The following is a 21,054-nucleotide window of genomic DNA, read 5'->3' on the forward strand; positions in this document are numbered from 1 at the left end:
TGCGGCCGACGCCACTTCTGCTCCTCTCCTCGGGCACCGAGGAGCCCTCCGGCAGCTCGCACCCGAACAGGCAGAGGTGCCCAGACCTCCTTGTCGCCAATATGGTGTCTCTCCAGAGACCGGGATCACCTGACAGCCAGCACGCTGCGTTCACGCAGCGGATTGGACCGCAGGGGACAGCCTGCAGGGTCTGGTTCACCAGGCCACACACCAGTGTTGGGGGCACCTAGCAGATATCAGACTTGGCTCTGTGTACACACAGGCCGGGGCTGCAATACAGGCTTTGTTCACACGGTAGACGCACCATCAATAAAGACTCAGCCACAGAGTTGCCTCTTTCCTGGGTCTCTGTTGCAGTGCCTGCACGTGCATGCAGAGCCCCCTTTTATTGGCATGGGTCAGGCCTAAGTCATGACTCCTATTCTTAAACGGGCAATACGCCCCAGTTAAAGGGGCGACACACAACACTCACGTCACCTGACATCCTCTTGCCAAAGTCACCACGTCCCATCTCTTGAGACTTCATCGAAATAGATAAAGGACTACCCATACATTTTGCAGAGCGTCTGCTGTTCGGCGACCATCTTTGAGTGGCTCTTTTTATTTTGACCATCTTTTTAATGACATTCGTAAAAACACGTAGCACCTTTCTCTGCGGTTAGCTGATACTATGGCCCGACAGCTGAGCTGCACCGGAAACTTCCTTTAGGGGATGCAAAGGTCAGGCTTCGAGGTTTATAAGTGCCCATGATGCCGCTCTATATTTCTGATGTAAATAACATGTTATTACGATGATAAGGAGTGGTCCTTTGCGGATATATACACGTGAGTACTGTGTACGTGCTGCCTGCTGGTAATAAAGGGTTCTAATCGGTCTTCATTAAAAATGCTATCAAGTTAGTTTAAAACCTTTTATCAAAATAATATGGACATCACAGAGCCGAGACATCTCACACTCAGGAGTATCGAATCTCTTCCCCAAGAGCCTTGCAACACCTGCTGCACCTGCTTCCACGGGCTCTCCTGGTTGTGCATGACATACTAAGAAATGATGGGCTGATATTTCCTGTCTTATAACATAGGGCCTCCATTAGAGTTTGCTGATATTTTGTTTGTAAATACCACCGAACTTTAATACTTTTGCCACAATGGAAACTGTCTGCGTGACTCACAGTCACGACGGCTCTTCAGTTGGTCCCAATGCTGGAGTCCCATAGGACTCCATGGAAATCAGCAGTTATTGCATATGGTAATTAACTAAAGTGGTAATTACCGCACGCGGTAATGTTTTTGGGTGTGGGACATTTTCTTCACACAAAACCAGGTGGAACTTTGAGTTCTATTTTGAAACTCTATATTTGGGAGAATGATAAAAGAGACTGTAATTCCATTACCACCATTTTAAAAAAAAAAGAAATCATAGCACTACATTTTAAACGAGGCCAGATGGTGAAATGCAGACCACACAACTCCACGGGATATTAAAAAGGTTCGGATCATTTTTAAACCACTCTTGACTTATTTCATCTCCCCTCGTTGTGGAGTAACTTGCCCAAGGTGACAACCTTAGTCTCAAGATGTATCGTAGCCCACCATCTTCTAGCCAATGGCAGCTCACTTACCCTGATGTAGTTCGCGTTGATGTAGCTGTTCTCGTTGTGGCTTTCGGCCCTCCTGAGGCAGACACGGGTTTCAGGATCTTCGAGGAAAACACATGCAAATATCATTAAAAAGTCTGCAAAATGTAAGCAGGATCAACTGATTAAGTAATGCGCGTTACTCTGTGCATTGGTCAGGGAAGAATAAGGCATCAGATGATTGCTTTTACTAAATGCAGCACTAGATGGCGCTAGTGGCTGAAACACGCCACAGTAGCATACTAGAAATAAGCATCCTTACTCGAGGACTATAAAGCAACAGATTACATAAAATGACCAGTTAGTTGTCTAATCAGAATATCCGGGTTTGCAAACTACTGAAAAGCTTCAGCAAGGGACAAAGTGATTAAAACAGGTGTGATGCTCGAGAAGGCTGTCAAAAGAATGGCTCAAAGTGTCACTTTTCAAGAAGTTACCTGGGCAGTGTACTGTGATATGCACACAGGGCCCGATTCAAGGAATATTTGCCCGGTTCAAAATGAATCTGCACTGTTAAAAAGTGACTTTGCACTGCCCACACAAACCCTGATTCACAGAACTGGGCAAAAGTGTATTTTTGCCGTGCAAAGTCTGGCAAAGTCGTTTTGTACTGCAAAAATGACAATGCGCTGACTTAGCCTGGTTTTGTGTCGAAAGTGCAAACTCACTTTTCAGCTGTGCAAATTCACTTTGAACCGGGCAAATATTCCATGAATGGAGCCCAAAAGTGTGCACTGTTGACACTTTTTTTCACCTAGCCTCGGTTTGGTGTCTTATCTCCAGTAAGGAGGATTTTTGGGACTGTACTACGCATGTTTACTATGCAGTATAACCTCAGATAATCTATCACAGAAAATCTGCAGTTATGGTAAAATTGGAGTACCGATAGGCAGAGCACTTTTTGAGATGCTAATACCTTTGGCGCAGCTCGACGAAAAGGGACCAGTCTTTCTAAGCCAAAAATATATCAGCACATTCATTTCTTGGAAAGTTTTGTCTCGTCCTGTCCAGGAACTTTGAGGTAGCACTATCCCTACCTCCACCTAAAGTACACCTCTTCCAAGGGCATGGACACAAAAGGCACTTTTTTCTACCATCAAGCACTGGTGCAAGGGGACAACTCTGGTGGTAACTCGCATGTTATAAGTGCATATTAAATCACATTAAAGTGCTCAAATTAGTCCCTCTAATGGTTGTAGTTTTTTCATTTGGCATTAGCACCCGGCAGGGGGAAGCAGCCAATCAGGTGGCTAGGAACGCAAGCTTGGACAGGCAGTGCAAGCCTGCACTCCAAGCCTCTTGACGGTTGGCTCCTCCTTCGCCATCTTCCCCACTCCCCTCCCCTTTTTTATATTTTGAATCCCTCCGCCCCCACCGCCAAGCATACCTTATTGCGACTGCGGCGGCACCTGCTGCTGCAGCCACACCTTCGTCTCTGCTCCGAACGGGCTCCACAGAAATGGAAGAGAGGGGCTCTGTATGGAGTCCCGCCTTCTCTTTCGATGGCGCCCCCCATGTTGGTAAAGGTGTATCCTTCATAGAACGGGAAGCTGGGTGTGTTCCATTGTAGGAATTAAACTTTTATTTTTTGCTCCCCAGGTTGCCACTTTGGTAACCCAGGGTGCTAATGACCGTAACACCCGATCCGGCCCGCCGGATTGAGTGTTAACACCAAAATATAATACATGGTAGCCTGCAATATCCATTTAAAAGCCTGGAAATAATGTTATAATGTTCTTATTACAGGCTAGTTGTGACATCATAACTGACCTGATTACAACACAACCGCTCTGTAATCAGTTATCGTGCTTCAGTTTCCGACGTCACAATGCCCGCGGCTTAAGGCAGCACAGAGCAGAATTCCAGCTGTCCCTAAAGCACTTAATTCAGGCTGTGACAAGCTTTTCAAATTCCTTGTCAGTGAAACAGGTTTCTGTGACATTTGTTCAAGCCATGAATTGACCAGGAACTGTTTATGGTAGAATGTGTAATTTGTGATCTGCTGGAGTTTGACATGTTTGAGAAAACATCGGCATGTTATTGCTGAAGCAGAAAATGAAAACTTTACATCGATACATTTTTATTAAACTGCTTAAACTATTTTTCTGCCGCACACTAGGAGCTGCGTTTTTGATTTGTTATAATCCATACAGATCAGACACTGATTATATGGATCAGCAAATATAAGATCTCTTACATTATATTATGCAGAGAGACAAGGGGCCTCATTATGACGCCGGCGGTAGCCATGCTGGTAAAACCGCCACACCTGCCGTCGGAGTCATTTTTTTCCTAGCGCCCGGGCGCTGGAAAATATTACTCCCCATTCCCATTTGGGTCCCATTAGACTCAATGAGAATGGGAAGGTCGGATGCCCCAGCACCATTCGTGCATCCGACACGTTACGCTTGCGGGTGACGGTCCGCCTGCCAGGTCAGACCTGGCAGGCGAAAAGGCTCCCGTTAGCAGACCTCGTAGTTTGCTGGTCCGGTTACAACGCTACAGGCAAGTTCACCTGCACCATTGTTACTGGACCAGCAAACTTATAATGAGGCCCAAGGTGTAATAGGGAATGGCACTGTGTGGTCATATATTATGAGGAAAAAAATACCCCTTACCCTACATGAAAGGAATATTGCAAGTCACCAAGGAGTTTCGTGACCAAATGGAGGAACGAGGCCGAACGTGCAATATCCTTATGACGTATGGTATGGCTTACTTTATCTCAAATATAAGACCCCATGTTGATTTTTAGGACGTGGCTCTCAGTAACAACACTATGACTCATTCTGTTGGACATCATGGCCTCAGTGACAACTGCCTAGGCAGACTTCTTTGCTCTCCCTCCAGGACACAGCCCCATGTCCTATGCAATGGACATTACATTAGAACTTTCTTCTGTAATTTCTCGTGGACACTACTAACCTCTTCCGCTTCATAAGATTGTTTAAAACACTGCTTTTTCTCCCAAGCTTTTCCTTGTTAGGCCTTCCCAACCCAAGTCTTCGTCCCGGGCACGTTAAGGCGTAATGCAATGTATTTGCCCATCGCAAACGTGTAAAATAAATAAACACACAAATAACCACACAAAATCTCTAAAATAAATATTATTGGACGTTATGGCTTTAATACAGAGATAAGAATCCATTGAAAATACCAAGTAGTGAAGTCTGCTCTGATTTCGTGAGTGGCCGGTTGAGTTATGGCATTATGATGAACGTGATGTACTCTATCACAAGGAGGACTGTGGTGTACTGTGGCATTGTGATGAGCATGATGCACACTGACACAAGGAGGACTGTGGTGCACTGCAGCACTGTGATGAGCATGATGCACACTGGCACAAGGAGGAGTGTGCTGTACCGTGTCATTGTGATGAGCATGATGCACACTGGCACAAGGATGAGTGTGCTGTACCGTGTCATTGTGATGAGCATGATGCACACTGGCACAAGGATGAGTGTGATCTACTGTGGCATTGTGATGAGCATGATGCACACTGGCACAAGGAGGAGTGTGCTGTACCGTGTCATTGTGATGGGCATGATGCACACTGGCACAAGGATGAGTGTGCTGTACCGTGTCATTGTGATGAGCATGATGCACACTGGCACAAGGATGAGTGTGATCTACTGTGGCATTGTGATGAGCATGATGCACACTGGCACAAGGATGAGTGTGATCTACTTTGGCATTGTGATGAGCATGATGCACACTGGCACAAGGAGGAGTGTGCTGTACCGTGTCATTGTGATGAGCATGATGCACACTGGCACAAGGAGGAGTGTGATCTACTGTGGCATTGTGATGAGCATGATACACACTGGCACAAGGATGAGTGTGATCTACTTTGGCATTGTGATGAGCATGATACACACTGGCACAAGGATGAGTGTGATCTACTGTGGCATTGTGATGAGCATGATGCAGACTGGCACAAGGATGAGTGTGATCTACTGTGGCATTGTGATGAGCATGATGCACACTGGCACAAGGATGAGTGTGATCTACTGTGGCATTGTGATGAGCATGATACACACTGGCACAAGGATGAGTGTGATCTACTGTGGCATTGTGATGAGCATGATGCACACTGGCACAAGGATGAGTGTGATCTACTGTGGCATTGTGATGAGCATGATGCACACTGGCACAAGGATGAGTGTGATCTACTGCGGCATTGTGATGAGCACGATGCACACTGGATAAGGGATGAGTGTGATCTACTCTGGCATTATTATGAACGTGATGTACTCTGGCACAAGGAGGAGTGTGATGTACTGAATCATTGTGATGAGCATGATGCACACTGACACAAGGATGAGTGTGCTGTACTGTGTCATTGTGATGAGCATGATGCACACTGACACAAGGATGAGTGTGCTGTACTGTGTCATTGTGATGAGCATGATGCACACTGACACAATGATGAGTGTGCTGTACTGTGTCATTGTGATGAGCATGATGCACACTGGCACAAGGATGAGTGTGATGTATTGTGGCATTGTGATGTGCATGATGTACTCTGGCACAAAGAGGAGTGTGGTGTACTGTGGCATTGTGATAAGCATGATGCACACTGGCACAAGGAGGAGTGTTGTGTACTGTGGCATTGTGATGTGCATGATGTACTCTGGCACAAAGAGTAGTGTGGTGTACTGTGGCATTGTGATGAGCATGATACACACTGGCACAAGGATGAGTGTGATCTACTGTGGCATTGCGATGAGCATGATGCACACTGGCACAAGGATGAGTGTGATCTACTGTGGCATTGCGATGAGCATGATGCACACTGGCACAAGGATGAGTGTGATCTACTGTGGCATTGCGATGAGCATGATACACACTGGCACAAGGATGAGTGTGATCTACTGTGGCATTGCGATGAGCATGATACACACTGGCACAAGGATGAGTGTGATCTACTGTGGCATTGTGATGAGCATGATGCACACTGGCACAAGGATGAGTGTGATCTACTGTGGCATTGTGATGAGCACGATGCACACTGGATAAGGGATGAGTGTGATCTACTGTGGCATTATGATGAACGTGATGTACTCTGGCACAAGGAGGAGTGTGATGTACTGAATCATTGTGATGAGCATGATGCACACTGACACAAGGATGAGTGTGCTGTACTGTGTCATTGTGATGAGCATGATGCACACTGACACAAGGATGAGTGTGCTGTACTGTGTCATTGTGATGAGCATGATGCACACTGACACAATGATGAGTGTGCTGTACTGTGTCATTGTGATGAGCATGATGCACACTGGCACAAGGATGAGTGTGATGTATTGTGGCATTGTGATGTGCATGATGTACTCTGGCACAAAGAGGAGTGTGGTGTACTGTGGCATTGTGATAAGCATGATGCACATTGGCACAAGGAGGAGTGTGGTGTACTGTGGCATTGTGATGTGCATGATGTACTCTGGCACAAAGAGTAGTGTGGTGTACTGTGGCATTGTGATAAGCATGATGCACACTGGCACAAGGATGAGTTTGCTGTACTGTGTCATTGTGATGAGCATGATGCACACTGGCACAAGGATGAGTGTGATGTATTGTGGCATTGTGATGTGCATGATGTACTCTGGCACAAAGAGGAGTGTGGTGTACTGTGGCATTGTGATAAGCATGATGCACACTGGCACAAGGAGGAGTGTGTTGTACTGTGGCATTGTGATGTGCATGATGTACTCTGGCACAAAGAGTAGTGTGGTGTACTGTGGCATTGTGATAAGCATGATGCACACTGGCACAAGGATGAGTGTGCTGTGCTGTGTCATTGTGATGAGCATGATGCACACTGGCACAAGGATGAGTGTGATGTATTGTGGCATTGTGATGAGCATGATGCACACTGGCACAAGGAGGAGTGTGGTGTACTGTGGCATTGTGATGTGCATGATGTACTCTGGCACAAGGAGGAGTGTGGTGTACTGTGGCATTGTGATGTGCATGATGTACTCTGGCACAAAGAGTAGTGTGGTGTACTGTGGCATTGTGATAAGCATGATGTCCTCTGGCACAAGGTGTAGTGTGGTGTACTGTGGCATTGTGATAAGCATGATGCACACTGGCACAAGGATGAGTGTGATGTATTGTGGCATTGTGTTGAGCATGATGCGCTGCCGCACAAGGTTTAGTGTGGTGCACTGTGGCATTAGGATGAGCATGACATACTGTGGCACAAGGATGAGTGTGGTGAACTATGACACTGTGATGAACAGGGTTCACTGCGGCAGCATGTTATGTTATGTTATGTTATTGTATTTATTATGCGCACCTGGTACCCATAGGCTGATGGGCGCGGACTAACATACAGAAAAACATATTGAATGAGCACAAAACAAGCTTAGTCTATGACAGGGCATAGGCTAGAACAACTAAAACAGTTGTCAATAAGGAATGCAGCATGTGGTGTGTTGTGTACTGTGACACATAATGCACAGAGGCACTATGATCAGCATGAAGCCCGCTGGCAGTAGGATGAGTGTGATGAGTGTGGCGTACTGTGGCATTATCATGATCATGATGAATTACGGCACACAGATGATGTTGCAGCACTTTCTTGAGTATGTCTACTGTGAGACAGGGAGGAATGTGGTGTACCGTGGCACAGTCATGGATATTGTTTACAGGAGAACGTAATATTTTAGGATATAGTAATTGGCAGAATAACAGTTATTATATAATTATCAAACTATATTTGTTGGGTTCATGTGTCTTTAACATTTTGAAGCGTATCCACTTCACATTGGTATTCATCATTCTAAACCTAAAAAATACCAAAAGGAATGATCATTTCAGGAGCTGCAATAAGCAGATTGTTTATGAAAGTTATGAGTAGTGCAAGAATATCAAAATATGCATCGACCACGGTTTACCAATCTTTAATCTCGCTTTTCTCTCCTCTTCACGACCACGTCCTTACTCCTGCTCTTCTCTTTCACTGTTCTCCATCTTTCACACGTACTCTTAACTTCGTCATCTCTCCTTCATTCTGTTCCCCATTCCCCTGCTCCCTTTTCTCCTCTCTCCAATCGTCCCCTTTCCACGCCTCTCCCTCTCTACACCTTTTCCCTTTCCCTCCTCCTCTCCTCTCCTCCCCTCTCCTCCCCTCTCCTCTTCTCTCCTCACCCCGCCTGTCCTCCCCTCTCCCTTCCTCTCCTCTCCTCTCCTCTCCTCTGCTCTCCCTCTCCTCTCCTCTCATCGCCTCTCCTCTCCTCTCCTCTCCCTTCCTCTCCTCTCCTCTCCTCTCCTCGCCTCTCCTCTGCTCTCCCTCTCCTCTCATCGCCTCTCCTGTCCTCTCCTCTCCTCGCCTCTCCTCTCCTCTCCTCTCCTCTCCTCTCCTCTCCTCTCCTCTCCTCTCCTCTCCTCTCCTCTCCTCTCCCTCTCCTCTCATCGCCTCTCCTGTCCTCTCCTCCCCTCTCCCCTCCTCTCCTCCTCTCCTCAACTCTTCTTCCCCTACTATCTCCATTGCTCTTCTTTCTAATCATCTTTTCTCCTCCTCACTTCTGCCTCCTTTCGATCGTATCCTCTCCTTTAAGTCTCCTTTTTACCCAAGTCACCTCACCTCTCCTCTCTCTTCACATCCCTTAAAAACGACAGGATATTTTTTAGTGAAGGCAAATTGTAAGATTTGCATAAAGCTTCTTTTTTTTTCTTTTTACAAACACATGAGTTCTGTCATGGACAGATTACCTGTCTCAAGATAGATTTATTTATTTAGGAATCAACTTACGAACCTATTTTTTTTGGCCATCATTCATTTAATTTTTACAATTTTCTTGGGGCAAATCCTTTGGATTTAATCGTGATGATTCGAATTTCAGGGTGAAGTACATTAGATGGCCAAATAAAATCACACAGATACCTAGATACATGAGTACATTGGCAGTTATGACAGCTCTTTCAGTTAAAGAGCAGCAATCAACCATGGCTGGGTGACCATGAATGGCAAGAGGAGTGCGTGGCTTACTTGGTAAGATCGTCTTATACCGGTCCTTGCAGGCGTGCCCTTGGATCTCCAGCTCCTCTGGATTTACATAATTGGGTGGAATCTTCTGCAAATAAAGTGAAATAGATGACAAAATGCACAGTAGGACCCTCGGGCCCTTGTCATTATATAGTTAGTCACAACATATGGCAGGCTGGAGGGCTACATTTTAATCAGCTTTCAGGAAAACTCCCCAATGGGTTCACTCTCTTACTTTTGTGACCCTTTGTCCTCGTTATCTGAAATTCCCACAACATCTCTGTTGAAAACTCAGTTGCACCCTCCCAATCGCTTCTCCCTTACCTGTCCACATCTAATATCCCACATAATGCTGCTACATTATTCGCTGGCCTGTACAACATCCAGTCATGATGTCAACCACTTACTGACTTCATATCCAGGATGAGCGTATTGATTATACGGCCAAATGAAAGACAGCAGCCTTCTGCTATTATAGGAACCTTTCCACCTGCATTGCAACTTAACTGCATGGTGTCCACTAGGGTTATAGTGTAAGTAATAAGATGAATGATCCCTTATTCCGCGATGCGTGTATTAGTTCTATCGCAAACGGCAGCCATTTTCAGCCAAGATGCCTCCTAAATATTTTCCATTTATTCCTCTTTAAATAAAAAGTGATAGCTTAGCATTGATTGATTAACTCATCAATGAACTCTTGACCTTCAGTTTAAAAAATATTTAACATTCTACAAGAGGTTAAGAATGCTGATGTCAGATGGACTTTTAGACGCTAGAGTCAGTGAAATGTATAGCCTAAGCGTGGTGCTGGAGGAGGTACGGGTCAAAATGAAATCGCTGGCTTGTAGGGATACCTGCTTTGACTGGGTGGTGCTAGCTTACTGTGTTAATAAACCATTAAACGCCTATGGATTTATTTGTAGAATTCAATAATGTTCAGAAATTCGCACCCGGGGAAGGTGCACGGTTACATGGGCGGAAACTGCAAGGGACCGCAGTCACACGTGCCGCTTCTCCAGGTGCCGCTCTTTAATTTTCCACTGACCCAAATGCAACCTCCCCAGATCACCATGATATACCACCGCCCACCATTATCCCTTGCCTATCCCATCCGACGAACATATTCGCTGATCAGGTCTTCCTGCTCTGGCTGTGTCGGCCCACCATAGACATAGAAAAGGGACCTGTCCTTTTTGTAGGTATTATGGGGGTGGCCATACAGTTTAATGGAGATTGTGCTTGTGTAATATGCACACAGCCCTTCTTCCCTAAAAGAGCACCTTTTTGAGTATATGCAACCCGTCGGGAGCCCAGGAGTGCAAATAGCTGCCACCCCCTTGTTTGGGGGCATAAAGTGCTAGTAACAGAGCTGAGCCATTGCTGAGGGACTTGCTCCACTCTGGCCTTCATAGGCTTTGGCTGGAGTGTCCTTATTGGCCGTGTACATGCCCAAACGTGGTGGTGATATCTGTATTAATGTACCCCACCAAAGTTACCCACAAAATGACCTCGCAAGGCACTATTATTTGCAGAGATCTTTCGCTGGAATTTACATTTTATTTAGATTTTCATTAATTACTTCCCAAATTCTTCCTTTTTTATACCCCTTTTTTGTGCATGCATGTTTCATAATGTAACCAACTATCTAGGTGTTTGATAATTTGTCAAGTCTACTTCGGGAACAATTAAAAACTGTACAAACATTTCTGTCCCTATTGTATCTTTATCTGAGGGCCTCTGAGTGTTTATTGGGTACTTCTTGCTTCCTTTTTCCATTAGCTGTACATTCCTTCCGGGCACCGTTCTGTTTTCTTTTGCAACATTGCTCCCCTTGCCTTGTAAGTCTTATCTCCTTCCCTCTAAATAGCACCCTCTCTAGTGCACTCTGAACCAATCTCTCGGGATCATTCTCTATTTTGCTCTCAACATTGTTCTTTTTCTCTCTTACAGTATCACTGTTTCTCATCCCTCACAGATCTCTCGCCTGTATTAACCACACCTCTCTCTGCTTTGCTCCCCTGTAAATGTTCTTATTATGTCTCAATAGCTCTTTTAGTTCTTTTCTCAGTATCCTTACACACTCACTCTCAGATCTCTTCCCACATAACTCTCCATAATATGTCCCATCTCGCTCTCTTATGTATCCCCGTTCTCTCTTAGTATGTCTGTTTCATGCTGTTTTTTCTCCTCCTACTGTTATTCTCGCTCACTGTCAATGTGTCCATCTTTCTCAATATCATTCCTTCTTGTTTTTCTGTACACGTTTCTCTATTCTCCACACTCCGTACATTTACTCTAATCTTAGTATATTTCTTCTTCAATCTCAGTTGTTTTTCTCTTTTAATATCACTCTCTCTCTTTCTGCCTTCCTCTCAATAAATGTTCACCATCTCCTCTCACCCGCCATCTTGGATTTGCTCCCACTCTATATTCATCTTCTCTTTCGGCTTCAATCTCAGTATTATTTCTCATTCTTCTCAGTATTTCACACTCTGTTCTAAAGACAGTAACATGTTTCCTTCACTCTAAGCACACTTCTCAGCTCCCTGCTCAGAATTCTTTCTCATTTGCTCTTGGAAGCCCTGCCCCCTAGTGACAATAGAGGAAACCGAACCACCTGGGTGACCAAGTGGATTGATGAACCTAGTTGAACGAAGGGGCGTGTGTGTGTGGTATCTGATGATGACAGAGAAGGTTGAGGCCTTGAGAACTGGAAGCAGTCTCTAGAAAGGAGGGAGCTGGGAAGACAGGATGGTGAAGCAGCAGAGGGTGGCAGGTCGCAGAGTTCTCTCTATATCCGAATAGTTAAAGTAAATGTAACAGGAAACTTACCGGCTGTGGCGCATTATGTACAACATTAGGCTTTCTCTGCTTAACAGTGAATGACTTTGTCAACTTCACTCTGTTAGTCTTTCTCTCCCTTGGCTTCACTATCAACATGTCCCTCATCATCGCTATCTTCTTCACTCTTGGTACATATTTTCAGTCTTTTCCTTCTCTCTTTTACTCTCTTGCCTGCTCTTTCATATTATCTGTCCAAAGACCTACTAATGCATTTCCCTTTTCTATCTATTGATGAGACTTCCTAACGCAGCATATCTCTTTCCATCTCCTGAGTCCTCTCTCTATCTTCTTTTGTTTTAGTTCTCTCTCTCTCATCTCTCTCTCTCTCTCACTCTCTCTCTCTCTCTTTCTCTCTCTCTTTCTCTCTGTCTCTCTGTCTCTCTTTGTCACATATATATATATTCACTAAAAAAACTTTGTTAAAGGGACGTTATGGTTCGAGGTAAAAACGAAAAACCCTTGAAATTCGGCAGTTATAGTAAGCTAAGCAACCATAACTCGCGCCACCACTGTGCACTGCTAACACTAACACCCAGGACATCAAAAATGACATCAGAAATGTCATTGATGACATAACTGATGACATCACATGTCTGGCTCCCCCTTTTTTCCTTTACTCACATATCTAGGTCACATGGTTTTCTTCAGTAACAGTTAGGAATTAAAAATAGAAAAGGTCCTTCAAGTATGTTCTTACAGTAATTCCCTCAGGTTCCAGTCAAATCATGTGATACATATGCAAAGGGTAAGTAGCACCTTTGAAACAGAGCAATCATTTCTCTGCATAAAGGTAATCAGTTAGGTTATGAACACTTTCTGCTACTACTGTGTTTTTTTCCTTACTTCAATTTCCGTGTATGTACTCATATTTGTATGTGATGTTGTCTCTTTGTGTTTTGTCTATAATAATGCAATTATGTAGTAAGTGGTCTTTATGACCTACTTATCACATGTTTCACAGTACCCAAAACTCTAATAAGAAAACAGTTATCATTTCACTGTTCAACATGGCAAGCTTATGAATATTGCACGTCCATCATGTATGCTGCACACAATGCCTATGTTTCTACATGAGTACCTTAGTATACTGCATAGAAATTCATAATAGAATGCTACGTATATCAACGCATTGCTAAATGCACTAATTAGCACTTGATATCTATTCCAATGATCCTTGACACTTTTTGGTCAACATTATAATAACAATACCTTCTACAGAGTTTTCATTCAAAGTAAATGTACATGTGATGTCATCAGTGATGTTCTGGGTGTTAGCAGTACACAGTGGGGGCGCGAGTTATGGTTGCTTAGCTTACCATATCTGGCGAATTTCAAGGGTTTTTTGGTTTTACTTCAAACCATAATGTCCCGTTAACAAAGTTTTTTTTAGTGAATTTCATAGGTTTTTAGTAGTGCAACCTAACCATAACGTCCCTTTAACAAAGTTTTATTTACTGAATTTCACAGGTTTTTAGTAGGGCAACCTAACAATAACGTCCCTTCAACAAAGTTTTATTTACTGAATTTCATAGGTTTTTAGTAGGGCAACTTAACCATAACATCCCTTTAACAAAGTTGTTTTTACTGAATTTCATAGTTTTTTAGTAGGGCAACTTAATCATAACATCCCTTTAACAAAGTTTTTTTACTGAATTTCATAGTTTTTTAGTAGGGCAACTTAATCATAACATCCCTTTAACAAAGTTTTTTTACTGAATATACACTTTCATCATGTGAATTTGGGAGATATGTACTATAATTCCCTTACTTTATATACATGTAACATAGAACATACTGAACCCCCTCTCTAATGATATTTGAAGGGCGCGGACGAGATCAACACTACCCAAACACTCAGGGGGTATCTGAAATTGTTCTATCATACCATAGAAAAACTGCACAAGTTTAAAAAGCAGCACATAAACACATTATAAGTAGTAATAAATAACCATTCGAACCTACACGTCTCACATATTACCCATTCATTTAATTACCATGTAGAATGAAATGGATTGCACCATAACAAAAAAATATATGCCTCCAATGTAATTGCCTCACAGAAACTGTGCAGCTAGGAGCAACAGTAGACGAACACCACACAAGTAATACAAATTACAAGAAATTAGTAAGTGAACTTCATTTTTCTTATATGTGTGTATACTGTTTGCATTTCAAAAGAACTTATGCAGACATGCCAAATTATTTTACAATACAAAATCACCATTTCACATGACCGATACAATGGCCCTAGCTTTCAACATATTGTTTGGAACTTTTTCAACGCTTTTGAGTGATCTATATGGTCACGAGGCACACACCTCCACCCCTATAAAAGGCCACACCCGGGAGCTCATCTTCATTGCATTTCTGGCGATTGTAGATTGATTTTTGCTGCCTTTAGTGCTGTAGCAGAGATTATCTCACAAACCGTAATAGCATCCATGGCTGCTGTTGCTACATCAGCCTCAACACCACCCCCAAACCTTCCAACGCCACCACCTCCCCAAGGGCCTGCAGAGGGAAATACGCATGAGGATGTAGAGAGCGAAGGAGAAGAGGATGAAGAGAATGAGGTGGAGAAACTCCCTACAACAAGCACTTGCCGGAAGTTGTGGGTGTGTCAGTTAAAAGCATGTGCGAACCTGGTCACCTGTAAACAGTGCAACTTGGTGCTGAGTCGTGGGAGACCTGGTGCGTACAGCTTGGGTACAACAACCATGAAGCGACACCTAACTCCGTACCACGGTGCAGACATTCGCAAGGTGGTACCATCTAAAGAACGTAGTAGGTTGAGTTCCTCGGCAGCATCCTCCGTGTCCGATCCTCTCACCACAATAGACACTCCTGTGGGAGAGCGCATCCCTCCAGCTGCCTCACAGGCCATTCACGATGCTGTTGACCCTTACCTTTCGACGGTCACAATATTGTGTATGTACTGCGACGCAGTACTCTGCAGGGGGGAGAGTCTTCGAAGTGCTTTCGAGACTACGGTCACGGAGCACCAGAAGAACTGCTATCTACCTAAATAAGGCCCACCCTACATCTTTCTCTCTCCACCTGCCCTTTCTTATCCCTGTGGTTGGTGTCCCTTCCTTACCCTCCTTACCCCTCCTCTCCTAGTGTGTCGTGTGTAAAAAAATAAAAAATATATAAAACAACACAAATTTCAAAAAGGCTCTTTCAGAGCCGCCTTTCTCAGTTTAAAAATGGAACTATCAAGTAAATGGTGTAGGCCCCCACGCATTTTTCAAAAAGTCTGCGGACAGTCCTAGAACGCACAAAATTTTAGGGTGCAACCGTAGCAAAACCAATGCACTTTTTCTCTCGGAGTAAGTGGTGGCTCTGAAAAGAGCCTTTTGGTAGTGTTTTGTGTGTTTGACAAACTTGATTCGTCAAAATGTAATGCAAAATAGGTGACTATGAATCCAAAAAAGCATGCAATGCATTTTGTACATTTCGAAGAAAAATCTGATTGCCAGCATATGTAAGATGGACCCCATCTCTGCGAAAAATGAATGTGCTACGAAACAAAATATTTTCATTGTGGAAAGAGGACATGCCAACATCTCTTAGAAAGGCACAAACAACCTTATTGACATTGCGCCTCGCTTTCTCCATTTGTGGACCAAATAAAGCTGAATGCAGCCACATCTGTCTTTGTGTAATACGAGAAAAAATTACTTGGCAATTTGGAAACATGTCCATTACCTTCTCAAGTCCTTCCTTCATTGCAAATGGCAAAGAAATTCCAGAGACATGCCCTAAACTGTTTCCTCCACAACGAATGATAAATATATCAGGATGACGCTCTGTCTGTAAAGTAGCACAGAGAGGTACCAAGTCCAGCCACTTCATTCCACACACTCCATGCAAGTGCACTTCCACATGAGGGAATCCAAGATCTGCAGATATACCGCAACGTTCTGCATGCACTTTCAGCGAATGTATCCATGAGTCTCCCAAAATCCAGATAATCTGTTTTCCAGTACACACAGCCAAAGCTGTCTGTTCTCCTCTCAGGAAAAAGATGTTCTCACTAAATCTTTCCGTTCAGAACACACCCACTGAACTTTACTGACCAATCCCTAGCTTCCCTCATTCTCCTTTGCCTGCCTCTCCACCCAGAATCCCTGTATGTAATACACGCTGCCTGCAGACTACCCCCATGTCCGCGGACATGTAGAAGATCTGAGCGTGACGACTGTACATTTAAATAGTATTCCCCTTTTCCCCTTTAAGGTGGGCTCTGAAAAGAGCCGTTTTGTAGGGGTTTTTTTGCAGATGCCTGACAGACACCTGTTATTTTGCATTTTTTTCTTTTTTTTTCTTCTTAGTTTACTCCTACGATCATCACATAACCTTCTCCAAAGCAAGCCTTACATTCCAAAAGAACACAGCATTTCCCAAAAAAGATAAAGAAACACCGTCTGCTTCAAAATAAGCTGCATTACTGGAATCAATGTTCTCGTGGCTGCAGAAAAACATACCAGCTCTTAACATGAAAGCACGCATGCCGCGATTGATGGCACACCTACCAATACTTTGATCAGGACAAAAGACAGAACTGTTGTCCCATTTTGCTCGAGGGAGTAAGCCAGAAAAAATTACTTTCGCAGTTGGAAAGATGTTAATGACTGCTTGAAGCAACTGTTCAAAATCTCCCAACAAAGTAGGTGAACTCACGTAGCCCAAATGGCAAGCACCATAGTGCAAAACTACCACATGGGGACTGGTCATCCTACGCATATCTCTGCAAACTTGGAGAATTGCTGCTACATTGCAATTAGTTGCAGCGCTCCGCACCACCTCCACTCCTCTAACATTGAAATTGTTTGTCACATGCCTACAATCTGAATAGTGCTGTAAACCATGGGCAAAAATATCTCTGAGCACCAACACCTTGACTGTCTCCACCTCTGCCATCTTCACTACACACATTCTCTTTCTATACAAATCAACAATGTCAACATCTGATTGGCTGATGCCTACAGTCCCCTTTCCATGCTGTATTTGCTGTAAAACCCTGTATGTGGCACGCCCTACCCGCGGAAAAGCGCAGTTTCCATGCGGCACGTAACTCTTAGCCAGTCCTTCTACCCTTTCCACATCACTCGCAAATCCATTCCCTCATTGGACACAGCTAAGCAGTCACACAACCATCCACCAATCACATAACAGACCTCTACATCTAACTCTGTCATCAGAATTCCGCACTTCAAATGTACTGTTGATCACTCTGAATACAAGTCTCATATCATTACAAATCACCTACTACAAAAACTACTGTGCAAGTGTTGCAGATTTCTACTTGCAGCTCCATGCATACCCACATGCATGATTATAAAGTACAGGTATGCATATTCTATTCAGAGTACAGGTGCAACTTTTATGATTCCATTTAAACAAAGTAATGCCACTAAATCTGCATAGCCAATACAGACATACCAACGCTCCCGCTTTAAGCGGGAGACTTCTGATTTTTCATTGAAAAATCACACTACTTCTTACTATCTCCCGCATAACCTACACATACATACCAACCCTCCGGATTTACGTGCGAAACTCGATTTTCCATTAAAAAATGTCACCATTTTTTACTGTCTTCTGCCTAAATTAATGCTACTTCCAATGCGATCGTATGAGAAAAATAAACGTTCCCGATTGCTGTGGTGACATCTCCCTCTCAGGTGCTCCCAATTTTTTGTATTCCTACTTCTAATGTGAAAGTATTCAAATTTTTCCCATCTACTATAATGACCTATCACTTCCAAACCTCTCTGCTATGTACAACAGAGCTGAAAAAAACAAGGGAATTTCATGAACTGAAAATTGTACTCATTTGATAAGCAGGTTCAACTAACATACTGCAAATAACATATAAAGGCTGCACATAGTGAAATGAAATGCACGCATACACTGTGTTGAGATATCAAAGGAGAATACTCCCACGAAAGTTGAAAAATGAATGTGTACATTAACATCACTACTTTAAACACACAAAATCACTAACTTCTTCCTTTTACAATTGCAGTGAAGACCACTCTCCTGAAAATCAACAGCATCTACACTGCAAACAACATATCCGAAGAAACCTGGTCATTCCACAAAAAAAGTAAGTACAGAACTACCTTTATATTCTTACTGTTCCTCAAAGAGGCTGTGTGCGTTATTTATGTAATTTGCGCACCAAAAAAACATCGATTTCTGAACCATTCTGCCCACAAAACCCCATTTATTAAACAAAGATTAACAGGCAGAATGGCACACAAATCCCTGTGTTTTTGGAACACAAATAACATATACAAGCCTTAGAATGTTAGTACTATAAAACAAATAGCGGTTTTATTTTGATACCATTACATTTACTATTAATGCTTCTCCTCACCACTAGCTCACTTTCTACTCTCATCTGAAGCACAGTGTAGTAATATATAAACAGAAAAATAGCCTTCCCAACTCATTGTAAACTGCCCAATGCACATTCACACACCACCACCAACATCTTCCCCATCAAACTCATACACGCATGAACACAGCACACATACATTGTAAAACAGACCAACCCATATTTTCTTTTTTTCAACAGACCCCAAAGAATGCCTACCAAAAAGCAAGTCCGTAGAAAGGAACGCAGAAATAGAGCAAATTAAAATAAAAGTGTCTAAAACAAGCATCCATCTCTACCAGAGTTTGTACAAAATGTTGAAACAAAACAGCTAATACAGTCATTTAGCGAAACAAAAGAAGCTTCAACTACAGAAACTTTGCCTCCTCTATCAAAATGTGGCACAAAACAGAAAATGCTTTACAAGAATTCGGCTACCACTACTGCTAACAATGCTCCTATAAATCCTGGTATAATAGCAAGAAACCATAGTAAAAAAAGTATTTTAGCAAAAATGTTCCACCACAGAGTCCTTCAGAATCTAATAAGAAGAGGAGCGAAATCATCCTCAGCCCTTAAAACCTACTGTAGAAAATTAATCCTACAAGCTCTCGTAGACAGTGCAATCCTTCTCAAAAGGAAGTTATTTATTTTAGTGTTAAATATGATTAAACTACTAACAAAACTAAGTACTAAACTACAAAAGAAACTTCTCAATAAACAGAATGTCAACAAAAATAACTTCTTTGTGGAGGTGAATGGAGTCACACAACGACCACAGAACCATATTTTAATGAAGAAGCATACAAACAATATCAAACAAACACAATTGCCATCCATAGCAGTGGACGAGGATATGAAAAAAATCAATAATACCATCATGGAACAAGAAACGCTGCTTACAAAGGTATCCCCTGAAAACTCAGAATTACCTCTCCATTCGACTGAACCAGACTGAACCAGACTGAACCAGACCCCCAGTATACAAATGGCAGTGCACGTCAATGTGTAACATTCCTAACAAATCTTCAAATCTTTATGCCAGTTCCTCAATCAGTATGTGAAAGGTAAAGACAAAATGAAAATGAAAGTGCTGCAAAATATGGATACCTGTCCAGTGGGCAAATACAAAGGACTACAAGGACATTCATTAGCCCGCATTTCAGGACCTATTTGCAAAAGCACCTTCCAGGATATCATAATGATATCAACACATCATTCAAATGTAAGAAATCTAGTGTATAAACTGTACTATGCTAAAAGTCCAGCTTTAGAACTAGCCAATTTAAATAACACTCTTCTGCATGGTACACCCAAATACTTACAAGAAGAAATCGACCGTATCCAGAGAAAATATTTTGGAAGTGAAAGCCACTTACAAAATGCAATAGTTTTAGAACAGACTAGCAACAATTGTGCACATGGCAACCTTCTATTACACACATACAAAAAAGAAATACTAAACTTTAAAAGTACATCCGCTGAAGTACCAAACCATGTGTGTGTGTGTTGCTGCAAAACTTTTTACAAAAGTAACACAAAAACTATAGACGTAACATCCAAAATAGAAGACAATGAAGATTCCAAATGGTTTGAATTAGCTCTCTACCTTTTAGCATAAAACAAATACAAAATAAGTGAACCTCTAATATGTTGCAGTTACTGCACTACAAAACTTGACAACAACCAAACTCCTTCATGTGCTATCACAAATAATTTGGAATTATTCCCACTACCAAAACCCCTGCAACAACTCAATTTGTATGAGAGCATTATAGCGCAAACAGTACACCCATTTCAAGCAATAATACGCCTTCAACCAAAAACAGCAAAATTACCTCCATCTGAATTGGTGAAAGGCATTCGTGGCAAAGTAGTTTATTTCACATTGATCTGACAGAAAATGTGCACACTCTAGGAGTGCAACGTCCAATAGAGCATTCTTTAAATGTCTTAGTAAATGAAATTTGGAAACAACTCGTGGACTTACATAAAGTTAGACAAGCCTTCCAATATCTGAAAGACAATCATGAATATTACAAAGAAATAAATATTGAAGAAAGCCTAAGGGAAACACCTGAAATAATTCAAGAGTCACCAGAAAGTGGTCAATTTTAACTTCTGCATCCTGCTGCTGTATCCACTCTTTTGGACCATTATACAATTCATCCATCACACTCTAATGAGAGCATAGA

The 21,054-nt window shown here is 42.7% G+C and overlaps 1 protein-coding gene across 3 annotated transcripts in view; it reads right to left on the reverse strand.

The window, feature by feature from the left end:
- Positions 1–21,054, reverse strand: part of PTPN7 (protein tyrosine phosphatase non-receptor type 7) — a 460,997-nt gene that overhangs the window by 189,256 nt on the left and 250,687 nt on the right. For all 3 annotated transcript variants that reach the window (XM_069633589.1, XM_069633590.1, XM_069633591.1), the window contains 2 exons: positions 9,634–9,718; positions 1,623–1,699 (listed from right to left, as the gene is read on the reverse strand). In XM_069633589.1, the coding sequence (XP_069489690.1) occupies positions 1,623–1,699; positions 9,634–9,718 (162 nt within the window). The remainder of the gene's footprint in view (positions 1–1,622; positions 1,700–9,633; positions 9,719–21,054) is intronic.

This window comes from Ambystoma mexicanum, chromosome 13 (genome assembly GCF_040938575.1).
Source record: "Ambystoma mexicanum isolate Mex_15411 chromosome 13, UKY_AmexF1_1, whole genome shotgun sequence".
Taxonomy (NCBI): domain Eukaryota; kingdom Metazoa; phylum Chordata; class Amphibia; order Caudata; family Ambystomatidae; genus Ambystoma; species Ambystoma mexicanum.